Raw genomic sequence first — 14,655 nt, forward strand, 5'->3', positions numbered from 1 at the left:
TTTGTATATAGAAACAGTCCGCTGGGCCGTGTAAAACTGCATTGGAATCAATAAAAAAGTTATATTTTGAAGATGTATTCAAATGGTCACGGCTGAGCATACGTTTTGAATTAGTTTTTATGATCGATCTATGAATTCAAATTTTGTCTTCTCAACGACAGTTTGTTTTTCAGGTTTTTTTAAGCCGCTTAAAACATATTTTTGGTCATATTTAGGCGGTCCATCAAACTTACAGGTCTTTCTGAATCACTCACTATACAGTCATGACCAGTTTCTCCGTTACTGACCAACTGCTAATACTATAATTGAGCCGCGTCATGACAAAACCAACATAATGGGTTTGCGACCAGCATGGATCCAGACCAGTCTGCGCATCCGCGCAGTCTGACCAGGATCCATGCTGTTCGCTATCACTTTCTCTACTTGTTGTAAGCGAACAGTATGGATCCTGATCAGACGGCGCGGATGCGCAGACTGGTCTGGATCCATGCTGGTCGCAAACCCATTGTGTTGGTTTTGTCATTGCGCGGCTCAGGATTATTAAGATTCCTGATACAGTGTTTAGAGGCAAATGACCATTAGATTCAACGTCCAAGATTAAGTGTCACGAAGAAGTACGCCTCGCCAGAGGATCGGACATGCGACTCCTGGGCCCTGTGTTCACGAAGATCAGGATCAAATTAAAAAACAAACATTTTCTTCATTGTTTATCCTCATTGATTAAATATCTAATATTACTTTAATAAAACTAGACTTGCAATAGCTTGTAGTTTATGAAATTTTAGAATAAATTTGTTGATATTTTTGCAAGATACGGGCATTTTACAGTTGATCCAAATATTGATCCTAATACTAAAATTGATCATTATTTTGATCCGAATATTTTTGTACTGTATTTGTTTTGTTATTTGTTTAATTCATCCAAAAATAGTTTGGCTTCTTTGCAAATCAGAATTTTATTACATTTTGAATATTTACCATTTAATTCTAGCAAAACACGACTAATTTTAGTAACATAAAACAATGCAAATAAAATAAGGACCAAGTGAACACGGGATCGAACCAGTGACCCCTGAATTACTTATTTGATGGTCTCCAACCTTATCGAGTTAAACTGGTAGACTTTCTAAACGATAAAGAAATTGATAGAATGATTCGTAAATTACAACAACAAAATATGTTTATTTCGTTGGATGATTTTTTTCTCTATGTATATGTTAGTGTTCATCCGTGCTGTTCTACAGAAATTAGAAACTTCGACAGGAGCGATAGCGACAGGAGAATGTTTCTAATTTCTGTAGAACAGCACGGATGATACTAACATTTTTAGTGTCAAGCTTTATTTGGCCTCATCATTCACTTTATTACGTTGCTATGCGGTTCTATGAAGCACTATGTAGAATAGAAGTCGACTATGGACATAAATCGATATACATGTAGTCTTCTATGAAAATTAACGCACAGAAAAACAGCGTTTTCATTGGATGACAAATAAAGTTGGACACTAATGTCATTTCAGTATGTTTAAGTCGAAACTTGAAACAATACAAACGTACAGATAAAACTATTGCAACCCAACCGCCACCTCGACCCCCATAAAAACTACGATGTTCTGTTAGGACCAGCTCGTTTTCTCGAAGAACGAAAAGCACGAAGCACAATAGTACGATGGAAACAGTAAGACAGTATGATGGCAAAGCACGATTTTACGATGGTCATAGTCTATCGCAATGTCGTAGTGTCACCATCGTACTGTCGAACTGTCTCCTTTGTATTGGCGTACTGTCACCATCGTATTATCACTACCATAATATCGTATTGTCACCATTGCACTGTCATTATTGTATTGGCGCACTGTCATCGTCGTATTGTCACTACCGTAATTTCGTTTTGTCACCATCGTACTATCACCTTCCTGTTAAGCATGTGCCTGATAAAATATTAGCATAGAAGAAAACGTCGACAATGGGTGGCAGTACGATGGTGAAGCGCAAAAGTACGATGGTGACAGTACAACAGTACGATGGTAAAGCGCGACAGTACGGTGCGTTACGATGTTGACAGTACTACGATGGTGACAGTACGATGGTAACTGTACGACAATACAATTGACTGTCACCATCGTGATATCGCGCTTCGCCATCGTACTGTCGTCTTGTCACCATCGTACTGTCTAACTTTGCCATCGTACTGTCACCATCGTACTGTCGTACTTCGCACTTTTCATTCTCAGAGAGCTCCTCTGACACTAACGGAACACCGTAAAATACTAAATAATACAAAACAATTCTTTTTGATACAATACTTTTAATTTAAAAATGCATCTGGCTATCAATAAAGTGTTATCTGTTTTATGCCGAATTTAACATATTCTAACTCATATCTCGTCAACCAGTCCACAAAATCGGCTTTCCTGGATAACTTTCCCAGTAAATTAAAAATTTCTTCGCAAGTGGACAACTACGTATTACAAATGACATGAGAGACAAATAACCATAAGATTCATATCTGGACATGCAAAAAAATAACAACAAAATAAATAAACATTTAATAGAGTATTGACTGAAACATATAGTATCTCGTTTGATGTTTGATGAACGTCTCAGATATAAGTGAGTAGAAAAAAAACAGTTGCATGGAGTAAACTATCTGACTACTGTTTTTGGAAGTAAAATTATTCATTATTTTCCTATCTAACAGAAAAAAATTATATAATCTGATAGATACAAATGTATCAGATATTTATCGTGTTAATACGAAAACTAACTACATGTCAGATTAACGCGATAATGATATGGTTTACTGTTGGCAGATATATGCCACCATACATTTGTCCAATCTTACATTTTATATGTCAATAACTGCTAGAAAGCAAAAACGTTAAAAAGAGTGTGTCATTTAGTATATATTTTGTCAAGTATGCACTTGAACCTAGTCGGGGTGGGGGATAGTCTATGCTAAATGGGGGTCCATCAGCCCTTTAAGATATTAAGTGCAGCTATCGCTGTCGAGTACGGACCCCGGACATGTTTTTAAAGTACAAAGTGGTGATAATCAACCTCCACGTAATTTCCACCGAGTATTAGCCAAAGATATGAAATATTTTGAGCCAAAAGTATATCAAATTGGCGGCCAATACGAACCTAAATGTACAGTAATCTGAGACAATATGAAATGAGTGTAACACTGAAAATGGCTGTTTTGCCAGCAGTTATGCCTTTCAAGTCATCTCTGAACTAGGTGCTCACGCACACTTTCCTCCTGAGTTGGTACACTGCGCGTTGCGTTGTCCAAGGCGACAACACAACCTATATCGTTGTCGACTTTTCGTCTTGTAGCTAACGACAAGATGACAAAGCGCCGAGCGGCGCATTGTCGCACTGTTGTCCTGTCGCTAACGATGCCCGCCATATGTGCGTTGTCGTGTGACGTGTTGTCGCGATGTCACATTGTCGCTCGGTTCAAATCAAAGGATTGGCTTATAAGCTAAGCGACAGTGCGACATCGCGACAACGCGCCGTACGACAACTCGCCGTTTGGCGTGCATCGTTATCGACAAACCGAAAGTGCGACAACGCGCCGTTCGGCGCTTTGTCGTTTTGTCACTAGCGACAAGACGAAAAGGCGACAGCGATATAGGTTGTGTTGTCGCTATTGATATTGCAACGCGCAGTGTACCAAATCAGCCACCATACGATATGATTCTTGGGACCATAGTGTAATTTATGCTACAGACTGGCAAAACGTAAACAAAACAAAAATTTTAAAAGCAAATGCATTGTACAAAGTGAATTTACGGACATTTATTTATCTATAATACAGAAAAATATTTTTAAAACATATTTATCCTTACAACAGACAACTGTTTCTAAAACAGATCGAAATTGATTATTTCTTAGTATGTCAATCATCAAACACGGATCAATGAAATCTATTTGATCACAGTCCTATTATGACAAACAGGCGTTCCGTTCGTAATATTCGTCTTAGTATGGTAAAATTCTCATAGAATTATTTCCCTTTAATTATCAAGAACAGAATTACTATCCACCACCCGTTTAATATATAATTATGATATATGATATTATTATAGCAAATATTATAGTAAGAGGGGAGATTTTTTTTTATGATAATTTGACCAATATTGGCAAGAAAAATGCGGCGGACGCCTGTGACTTTAGGTGCATGGGTATTTACTATACATGTATAATATTTTGGAACATGTTTTTCTAGAAATTTTAACATGCATTGAATCCAACTCCTACCAGGACAGTTTCCTACACATATTACGTTACTTTGGAATAAATCAAATAAACTACAGTTCGCAACGTTATTATGTCGGTGACCCGTCGCCCCATAACATGTAATGTATAGCACAATTTAGGCCATGTTTGAAATATACAAGAGAAGCGCATGCGGTGTTTACGCTCGTCTGTTAATAACAATTTTTTTTATATATAAATTCCGAGTTAAAAAGGTCATAACTTCTAAAAGTATTGCTTTCAGTCAATATTTGAGCGTACAAACTTTTAGCAGTAGCAAAAAATCTACAAGGTTGAGGACTAGTTTCTTTGTGATATTTTGCATGTATAGGGAGTTGCTAAAGCAGAGACGGTGTTCCTTTAGCCTGTATATTTGCAGATATTTTTTGCCAGAGGGTCGAAATGTGTTGTTTTGGGTCTCGGGCCACTGTAGATTTTGAGCTTCAACGGAATAAATTGCAACTTTTTTGACTGCCTGCCTATTGCAGATGGGATAATTTCTTTGTAGATTTGCAATCTTATGTCATATATGTTCTCAACAAAATGTGTTTTCTTTTTCCAGGTTGTGTAGTTTGGTATCAGAATTATTAGACGTATTGCTTGTAGGACATTGACGGCAGGAACTTGAAATTAACTGTGGAGTGCTACCTTAATCATCTTATATCTCAGACTTTTGAACCGTGTTCAATTGTATTTCGCTTAATATTTAGTTAGTCAGTCTTTTTTTCAAAGCCTCTGATTTCATCTACTTTGATATTATCCCAAGCGTCCTCATTTCTTTCTGTTTTATACAAAAGATTGTTTTATCCAATCCATTAAACAAACAACACCCGCGACCAGAGCAGCTATTCCACTAATGATGGCAAGAGTAAATGCGCTGGAGATGTCACTCAGATAATCTCTTGATTTAGTTTTGTATATAGTAACACCGATGATGATGAACCCACCTGGAATAAAAATTCATAGCAAATATATTTTTTGTAAAGTTAAAAATAAATAAAAAAATTAAATTAGATTAATTAACAAAACAATCTCTTAAAATTGTACAAAAAATTAAAGTAACCCAACATTCCAAAATAATATAAAACATCATAACGTTTCTAAATGCCTAGTGAAACTGGTCTCTTTTTATACGGGAAGCAAATAACAGAAACCAAATAATTACCGAATTAAACACATGCATTTATTCAAGAATAATGCTTATGCCTTTTTTAAGCATTTACATTCTGCAGAAGCCCTCGTTTAAAAAAAAAATCAAGCGGGATTTAGTTAAAAATGCGCTCTTGTGCTTCTACAAGAAACGTTTTTACTGACGTCGTAGGCTATTCATGTTTTTGTCGCACCGGTAAGGAATTCATAGCCTCCGGCGTCGTAGAAAATATCGCAGCTCTATGACAGAATTTGGACTATCTTATACGACGCATCAGTGATGTCAGTCTGTCGCTTGATGTAAGCATAACAGTATATTTTAAGTATATATACTTACATGAACTAAAGCATAAAATCCAGTTGACAAGTTTCAATATTTTCATGTCTCTAACGAACAGGAATATCATACAAATAATTAAAGCGGTCACCAGCATAAGGAAAGCGATCAGCTCTATGTCTCGAGTTCTTGCATACCAGTCTGTAATAATAAAAGAGTTCACGATTTAATATACAAATATTTCTGACAACATGTATTCAGCTCTTGCAATAAAAGTGGTGCAAAACGGATTCCGCATTTCTGAAAATGATTTTAACCTTAAGATAAAATAAAAAACGTTTATGGTTACAACACAGTGGGAAATCAAATTATTGTGGATTGCAAACTCATTTCTAAACAACATTTTAGTGTTAAACATTCAGTGTTTAAGTGCATATGTTTTTCATGACAAAAACTTGCAGTACTTTTGACCGTCAGAACACAGCTTTGTCGTTTTCTTTCCAGCTTTACTTATGGAAGAAGACTTCAGGTGACCCTGCGTGCTTTATTTTAAGCACGAACGGGCACCTGAGTAGCCCTACCGGCGTTCGTCAAGCTAGATTGATAGATTCCTCACACGAGAGAATCGAAGGTCCTTGTCGGGATTTGAACCCACAGCGGTGAGGGGCAAGCGGTTTCAACGACTTTAACCACCCGGCCACGCACGCCCTTATTTCGGAGCAAATTTACTTTAAAAAACTACAGTTTGTTTTCGCTAGACATACATTTAACTATGATTAAAATGTCAAAGCTCTACAATAATAGGATAAGTCAAAATTTGCCAATTAAACTTCATTAACGCTAAATATAATTGTAAATGGGATTGTCCATTTTTCAATCTTGACAAAAGCATGCATCATACAACTATACTGACTGAATAACAAACAGTGCAGACAATAATCATACGGAATGGTTCATGTTATGTGCCGACTGATCTTGGTCTGCATTGGTTGTATGGGTAGATTATACTAGATCATGTAACAACAAGCAGGTTACGGGTTGAAAAGATTGTATGGTCCATGCTATTTTCAAACCTTTTATTAAAGTAAATGGAAAAAAAATCTGCCTATAGCTCACAAATCAATTCCTTTAAACTGTCGGCATGCTAAGATCAATAGCTGAAAGTTATCGTAATACATAAATTGAATTGGATACACGAAACAAGATTTGAAAATGTCAATATTAGAAACACATTAGTTAAATTAAAGGTACATCTATACCTAAAAAACAAATCAAGATTTTCCCTCCTTTAGAAAAGGTAAACATGAGTTTAATAATGTTAAGATAAAGGTTTTAGAGCATTTAAGGTGCTTATATATTACCTAAAGGAAAGAACGCTGAATTATTTGTAATAAAAGTAGCAAAATGTAAAAGAGGTAGTATTTTGACTTCTATACAAAAAACTAAAGCACTACGGCAGTACTAATTCCCAAACAAGCAACAGAAACAAAATAATTATGATACAGGTAATTGGCCAATGAATAACCTTTTAGATAACTCGACACCAAAATATATAACTCTTTTGAGAAATAAAAATAAAGCATTTTTGAGGCACATTGGGCCTTTAATTTGGAAAAAAGAGCAATATACCTTGAGGATTTTCTATCGTACCGCACTGCTTGTTGTGTCCAATCTTAGCACAGGCGAAGAGCAATCCACCGTTTACACTTACACTTTCTGAAAATTCTTTAAAATACCAGTACGGTAAAGTTATCACTAGTAACTGTATCACTAGAGAAACTGATAAAAAGATTATCCCTGTTCTAAAAAGTGCCGAAATTTGCCTATAACCCATGTTACGAAGATTATCATTTAACCGCCTTCAAAAACATGATAACCCTAAATATATTAATTGCAGTATTATATATATTAAAATCTCCAATCGATATTGTTGTTAAAGTATTCTTTGTGAAAGTGTATAGTTAACAGTGCGCTGGGCCGTGTAAATATCATCCAAAAGAGCTCAATGAAAATAATAATACATGTACTGGCATGCGAGCAGTTCCCGTACAGAAGCAGTACCCGTATTTTTCATTTAAACGCTTGATTTTTACATGCATTCTTCAAAAATTCATTTCAAATCAAGCAGATACATAAACGAGACAAAATCTAAGTCTCAGTTCGGCAGTACGTATAAAAAGTCTCATTTTAAATCACTTTCACCTGTGCGTTGTCAAAACGTGACCTTGTTTTATCTGGGGGATTCCGTCCTTGCACGCATGCGCAAACATACTTACACGTGAGGCATGTTTAAGGGGTTTCCACTAATACCACCTGTTTACAAATAAGAAGGCAATGTGATGAAAACTTGTTTAATTATCAGAATTTTGACCAATATTACTATATAAAATAATTGTATGGCTTTGATGCTTAAAATATCATGTATACAAGCATGCCATCGCATGTGAATGCGTTGGGGGGGGTAACGGTACCGGGTAATAGATACACTCGTTTAGTCTACTTTCTATTTCCTGAATTACATCTATTTATCCCTTAGAAAATGGTCTGTTCAACAATTATAAATGAAAAATAGGTCCGATATAATAAAATTGTATAATTATAATGGGTTAAATTTTATGTACGGGAACTACTTCTCTTCATACAAAATAATGGATAATTTCTGTACCCCATATGAGGCCTCATAACTAAGGGTTATTCTATGTTTAGAACATGATGGAATTTCCATGATTTGTGTGACGAGCCGAATATTGATATGTAACATTCAAATTTTGGTGAGTGAGCGTAAAAAAAAAAATGTTTAAGTAACTACGATTTTTGTACGGATACTGCTCGCATGCCAGTACAGTAATATGTAGAAGACGTGAAATAATTCAATTTTGGTTACGTGTGATTGTGTTTTAACTTCCTTTTGATATTTGATTTTTAAGTTCTAATTTTTATTTGTGTGTCAAGCTTTTAAATATATTATATACATGTGAAGGAAGACCTCAGGTGCCCCTCCGTATGGGGGCTGATTTGGTACGCTTTTGTGCGTCTAGTTGACTCTAGCGACAACACGACAAAGCGCCAAACGGCGCGTTGTCGGACTTTTGTCTTATCGTCCTGTCGCTAGCGACAACCTGACAAAGCGCAAAACGGCGCGTAGTCGTCCTGTCTCTATCGCGGCACGCCAAACGGCGCATTGTCGTGCGGCGCGTTGTCGCCCTGTCGCTTGGCTTATAAGTCAATCCTTCAATAATGTGACATCGCAACAACACGCCGCACGACAACGCATGCCGCGCTAGGGACAGGACGACAAGACGACAGCGCGACAACGCGCCGTTTGGCGCTTTGTCGTGTTGTCGCTAACGCCAACGCAACGCACAAAAACGTAACAAATCAGCCTTAATACCTCCGTGCTATCTTTAAGCACAAACGGGCACCTGAATACATGTAGTACATAATTTCCTGTGTATTGTTATCATTTATTCGTGTACCCTGAAGAAGGCTTTTCAGCGGAAACGTTGGTATATTAAAGAGGTTTCTTTTTTTAATTTACAGTTGACTATTTATTCTTATTATATATATATGTAGAATTTTGAATAAAATTTCAGAAAATAGGAAATTTAGCCTCGGACAATGCTCACACATCTCTCATGTACACTGCCGGGAGTGTCTCGTGCAGATTTTGTCGATTCAGACAAACTTACCACTTGGGTGTGGATCGAACTTATTACCTTTATCGCATCTGTGCACATACTGCTCTCCTGCGCATCGGCCGAATGTTTCATCATCGTTCACCAGCCTGATATGCAGAAGGTAGTTTCTTGCTTTTTTATAATGAACGTGTATTTTACAGGCATAATCAGCATTTGGTGTAGAGATTTACGGAAGTGTAATCTTTATTGGCATAAAGGCAGACCCTCGAATGGGGTTTCACCAAGTTCGGTCCACATCTGAAGTGTCTAGTTTGATGAAGTAAATATCGGGAAAGCTCGGAAGCATATTAGGGCCATTTTGTCATGAATATCTCGTGCATTGTATGTCCTACGTGAACTGACTGGAGTGTTTAAACTAACGTCTGATACACTTCAAGTGACACAATTTGCTTTAATTGAATCAAATGCTATCAAAGTTATATTCATCTGAAAGCATAATGCCTTAAGATTCATGCTATTTGTAAGAAAATTTTGAAAATGTATTTAAAAATTAAATATTGTGAATTGAAAGTCATGTACATGTTGCAAACGGCAGTTACAATCCCCGCGTAAATTGCCAGAAAGAGGTCAACATAAATTATGCAAAAATAGCCCTGAATATGTTAGTCAAGCAGTAGCAATATGGTTATAAATACTGAAAAATCAGTCATTAATCGGAAATAAAATATTTTACATGTCTTAAAATTTTATTACATTTTACTAAAGTTTGATCTTTTTGGAAATATTTTGTCTCATCCGGAGGCATGCAACTTTAAATATGACCTTAAGTTATATGACTGCAGGACCCTGCATCCTCATACTCTGGTAATTTTAATGGTATGACAGATATGGAGCGCACATAATAATGAAGACTCGCACAATTGACCTTCAAATGCGCCTTTGTCCTTGAAAAGTGAATATGTAGGTACATGTGCACTAAACAGAAAACCATATTGTTTCTCTTTCAATATTTTTTTTAATCACTTTGAGGCATAAAGGTCGCCAACATATCTTAAGTTATTTCATTTGAAATAATTCAGATTCCCTGGATTCGAACAATCAGCGTTGCAAAAGCAAATGTTTTAAATCCATTTGAGACCGCGCATGCCCCAAAGCATTTTAATTTATTATTAACAACAAAACTATTTCATTTCTTTTCACTGTAATTCATTTATTTTTTGCATTTTTTTAACCGCATAAATATGAATTTATCCGGATCGGCAAAATTTGGAACCTAGACTTAAATAGCGTATTTTATTACCTTTACGTGTATATTAAAAGATCTAATACTAATCTGTACTTAGCTTTTATTCACTACTCATTCAATTGATGGGTATTTTGATTATAGAACGTCAACATTTTTCTTTCATTATTTATTGATTCGTTTGCGGAGACATCATTCGCTGATGCATGATCGACTTCACTTAAAGGCCCATTAAGCCTTAAAAATACAAACTTTATCTTTATTTCTCAAATGCTTTTTATTGTTGGTATCGTGTTAAATTTTCCAAAATATTACCAATAAAAATGTGATTTATAAAGATAATCAGAAGCTCTTTGAAAAAGAGGGATTTAACCCCTCGTTTCGAGTTGGAGATTGAAAAGTTTGTGTAGAAGATAATTATTAACTATCTGTTTCCAGAATTATTTTAAAATATTACCGTTAGTACAGTTATAGTGAATTATTCTCTTTTTGTATGGCAGTCAAAATTCTTAACTTTGTTTATATTTTGCACATTTTTGGACAAATGATTTCACATTTAGCACTACTTTCTAGAGATGATAAATGTTCACCATGCTCTAATTTGTTCGTTTGTTTTAACCGATTTTAATAGATTTTGGGTCATCGGCGGTGTTACGTCACACTTTGGGAATAAACGCACTTTTGGGTAAAGATCTTGAAAAAGACCACAAAGTGCATTGATTTAATACATATTAATACAGTCCAATGTTACACAACGGTTGATCAGCCTACCCGGCTTTCCTGGATAACTATCCAGTAATTACCAATTTCACCGCCAGTGACCGACTACATATCCCACGTGCACATGATTTCTGAATCAGCGCGGAGACAAAATAACTATTATTAAACTTAGTCGTTTCTGCATCGTGATGTGCCTTTAAAGTATGGTATATATAGTGGTGAATAGCATCGTTCCTTAAATATACCTAAATTTAATCGTGTTTTTGTTAGATATGTAAATTAATTTATAAAATTATACTGGTAAAGAATGTTTTTGTAGCCAGAGGTTAGTGTATACGGTCTCCAATAACATTTATCTTTTATATTTTCAACCAAATAAGGATGTAAAAATCCATACTCGTCTATTCAAACTCAAAATTTATTCATAAATAAAATACTCGGTTAAGACACGCACAATTTAATATGAAAGAAAAAGCTTATATGACAATTTAAATATTATTATATCCATTGGCAACAGTGCTCAAAGGTACAGGAAAAGTGGTTGAAGTAAAATATTTCATTCTAAATTAAGACCTTCAGAAAGTTTATTTATGTTTTAAAGTTTTCTTTTATTCCTCCACTGCTGATCTAATGCTCTGTAACTTAAATTGGCTTAAAGAAACTTCACCGAGGTTCAAACCCTAAAAACATAGAATTTGAAAATCTTGCACAGATCGACTAAGGCACTTGAAACGAAACCCTATGGAAAAAAAATGATGATAAACTCAGAATTTAGTAAGAAAAAGTGATACTTCGTGCAATTCTGAGGCCGATTTGAGGTAGTCTTACTATAATGCTTTCCCGCCAAAAACGTTCTTACATCGGCCAATATCGTAAATATATAGGTCATTTCCGGGACGTTATTTTTCACGATCTTTGATCTACAATAAACACAACGCATTAAAAAGAAAAAGAAAAAACAGGATTAGAATGAAAGACAAAGTGTCTAATGAAATTCTTCTCAAATAATTTTGAACCGTTTATATCCGGAATTAAGTACATCCCGTTAAAGGATGGGTGGAATTAATGCAGAATAACGTTCCGGAAATAGCCGATTTGCTACGATACTGTATATATGTTAGAATTTTTTGGCGGGAAAGCATTTCAAACTAAATTTAAAGCGTTTAAACGCTTTTGTTTTAAATAGGTCATTTCGCTCAATAAAAATAAAATATTTTGGACAAACGGGCGGAACGAATTATCTAAAATTGAGGATATTGAAGTTATTGATAAATTGAAAATCTCCAGAAAATATTTCCAGTCCCGTTTTGTCAAATACATGTAACTCAATGAAGTCCCTTTAAAATCAAATATTACAATCGTAACACATCGGCTTTCTCCGACAATTCCGTGAGAATGATTTATTGGTGTCATCCATGGTACTCCGATAACTAATCATTCGGGTGAGTTTTAAACACGAGCAACTAAACTTTAAACGAAAATAACGTCTAAATTGATAAAAGCAAATGTCGCTATCAAAACTTTATCGCCATTGAATTTGTTTACAGGATTTTTTTTTGCTGGTGGAGGGAGAGATGAATATTATACTATATAATATTTGAGCCGCGTCACGACAAAACCAACATAGTCCGTTCGCGACCAGCATGGATCCAGACCAGCCTGCGCATCCGCGCAGTCTGATCAGGAACCTATGCTGTTCGCTTACAAACCCTATTACAAGTAGAAAAACTGGTAGCGAACAGCATGGATCCTGATCAGACTGCGCGGATGCGCAGACTGGTCTGGATCCATGCTGGTCGCAAACCCATTATGTTGGTTTTGTCGTGACGTGGCTCATTTGTATTTCGGCTTAGTGAAACATTATAAATACTATATTTTATTCATTTTTAAATATTTTGTTAACCTAATTGATTTGTCCTGCTTTGCAATTTCTCGAAAATAAGATAGGGCTTCGAAAAATTAGAATTTAATTTTCGTAGCAAATAAAATTATCAGAAGTAAAAAAAAGAATTTTTTGTAAAAAGTTAAGTTTGTGCCGAATTACTTCATAATAAAATAGCTCTAATTATTTACCGAGTTACGCCACGGATCTTAAGTACGATTACGCTTTTACACAACGGTGTAAAGGGAGACAACTTATTTAAAGCACATGACAATCGAGGAAAATAATATACATGTATTATAGAGGATCACTACTGAGTTTATTCAACTCGTTGAATAAAATTATATTGCGCGAACCTCTGGCGAGCAAAATATTATTTTATTCAACGAGATTAATTAAGTAAGTAATGAGTCTACACGAATATAATTAATATTCTATTTATAACTTACCCAAAATAAAGAGTGTTTAAAGTGCAGAAGAATCAATTAATGTAACGCTAACATTTAGCACGTTTTCACACTATGTTTTCAAGTACTATATCACGTCAAAATACATGCACGGCCGTGCAATACCATTTTTACGGAGTCGCAAAATCGGCACTGGTATGTGATAAACACTAAAATTAAAATAAATCAAACACTCGATTTTATTTGCGCGCGAAAATACTTTATTTTCGATATCTATTTGCCGACTCATTATTGCATGTAATTCTAATTTAGATATTGTTGTAAGAAACCATGTTAACCACATAAATTAAGGAAAGGGGTGGCGTACTACTGGTTAAGGTGGGGCAGCACGAAATACCCAAATATACCCAAATACACCCAAATATTGCCCAAATATACCAAAATATTGCCTAAATATACCCAAATATTGCCCAATTATACTAAAAATATATGTTTTATACTAAAAAAGTGTTGTTTTAATCATGAATACAATATACACTTTCACTAAGATATAATCAAACATACCCAAATATACATTTTCCTATCATTGTATAGAGTATATGTACTCCATTAAAGCTATAATTTTTTTAAATAACATGGACACTTGTATAATTATGATATGAAATTTCAACAAAATTACACCTTAAAATGTAAGTGTAGACAACAAATATCATATCTTGATTTAAAATTGCAAGTACTTTCATAAAGAACCTATATAGTAGATAAGCAAATGTCACAACTTTATTTTCTTACAACATCTTAACTGCCCATTTCAACGGAATGAATGAAAGTTATAGCAGACTAGCTAAGTCATATTATTTTATAAATATTCATTTATTTTCCATTATAATCTATTTTTTATACAAACAAAAATAAATATTGCTATATTTGGGTGTATTTGGGTATACTTGGGTATTTCGTGCTGCCGGTTTAATACAAGTTGCAAGAACTTGTTTCGCAATCGAGCTAAAACTAACCAAAGAAATTGTTAGTTTTTAAAAGCTGCGCACACACGTCCAAACTCGTCTGTACTTTTCA

At 35.0% G+C, this 14,655-nt stretch overlaps 1 protein-coding gene across 1 annotated transcript; it reads right to left on the reverse strand.

Moving 5' to 3' along the window:
- Positions 1-4,525: 4,525 nt before the first annotated feature.
- LOC132746142 (uncharacterized) lies at positions 4,526-7,666 on the reverse strand. Its single transcript, XM_060735219.1, has 3 exons — positions 7,318-7,666; positions 5,749-5,889; positions 4,526-5,209 (listed from the first exon to the last, which is right to left on the reverse strand). The coding sequence occupies exons 1-3, from the start codon at positions 7,520-7,522 to the stop codon at positions 5,049-5,051; spliced, it is 507 nt and encodes a 168-aa protein (XP_060591202.1). The 5' UTR covers positions 7,523-7,666; the 3' UTR covers positions 4,526-5,048.
- Positions 7,667-14,655: the final 6,989 nt, after the last annotated feature.

This window comes from Ruditapes philippinarum, unplaced genomic scaffold (assembly GCF_026571515.1).
Source record: "Ruditapes philippinarum isolate M1 unplaced genomic scaffold, ASM2657151v2 ctg4096_1_1_1_1, whole genome shotgun sequence".
Classification (NCBI taxonomy): Eukaryota; Metazoa; Mollusca; class Bivalvia; order Venerida; family Veneridae; genus Ruditapes; species Ruditapes philippinarum.

Bases quoted from the DNA above. Each gene is read 5' to 3' on its own strand.
- LOC132746142 (XM_060735219.1), bottom strand. From the start codon at position 7,522: ATGGGTTATAGGCAAATTTCGGCACTTTTTAGAACAGGGATAATCTTT. The intron at 5,890-7,317 runs GTATATTGCTCT...TTATTATTACAG, and splicing joins TACGATAGAAAATCCTCAAG to ACTGGTATGCAAGAACTCGA. The intron at 5,210-5,748 runs GTAAGTATATAT...TTTTTATTCCAG, and splicing joins GATTTTATGCTTTAGTTCAT to GTGGGTTCATCATCATCGGT.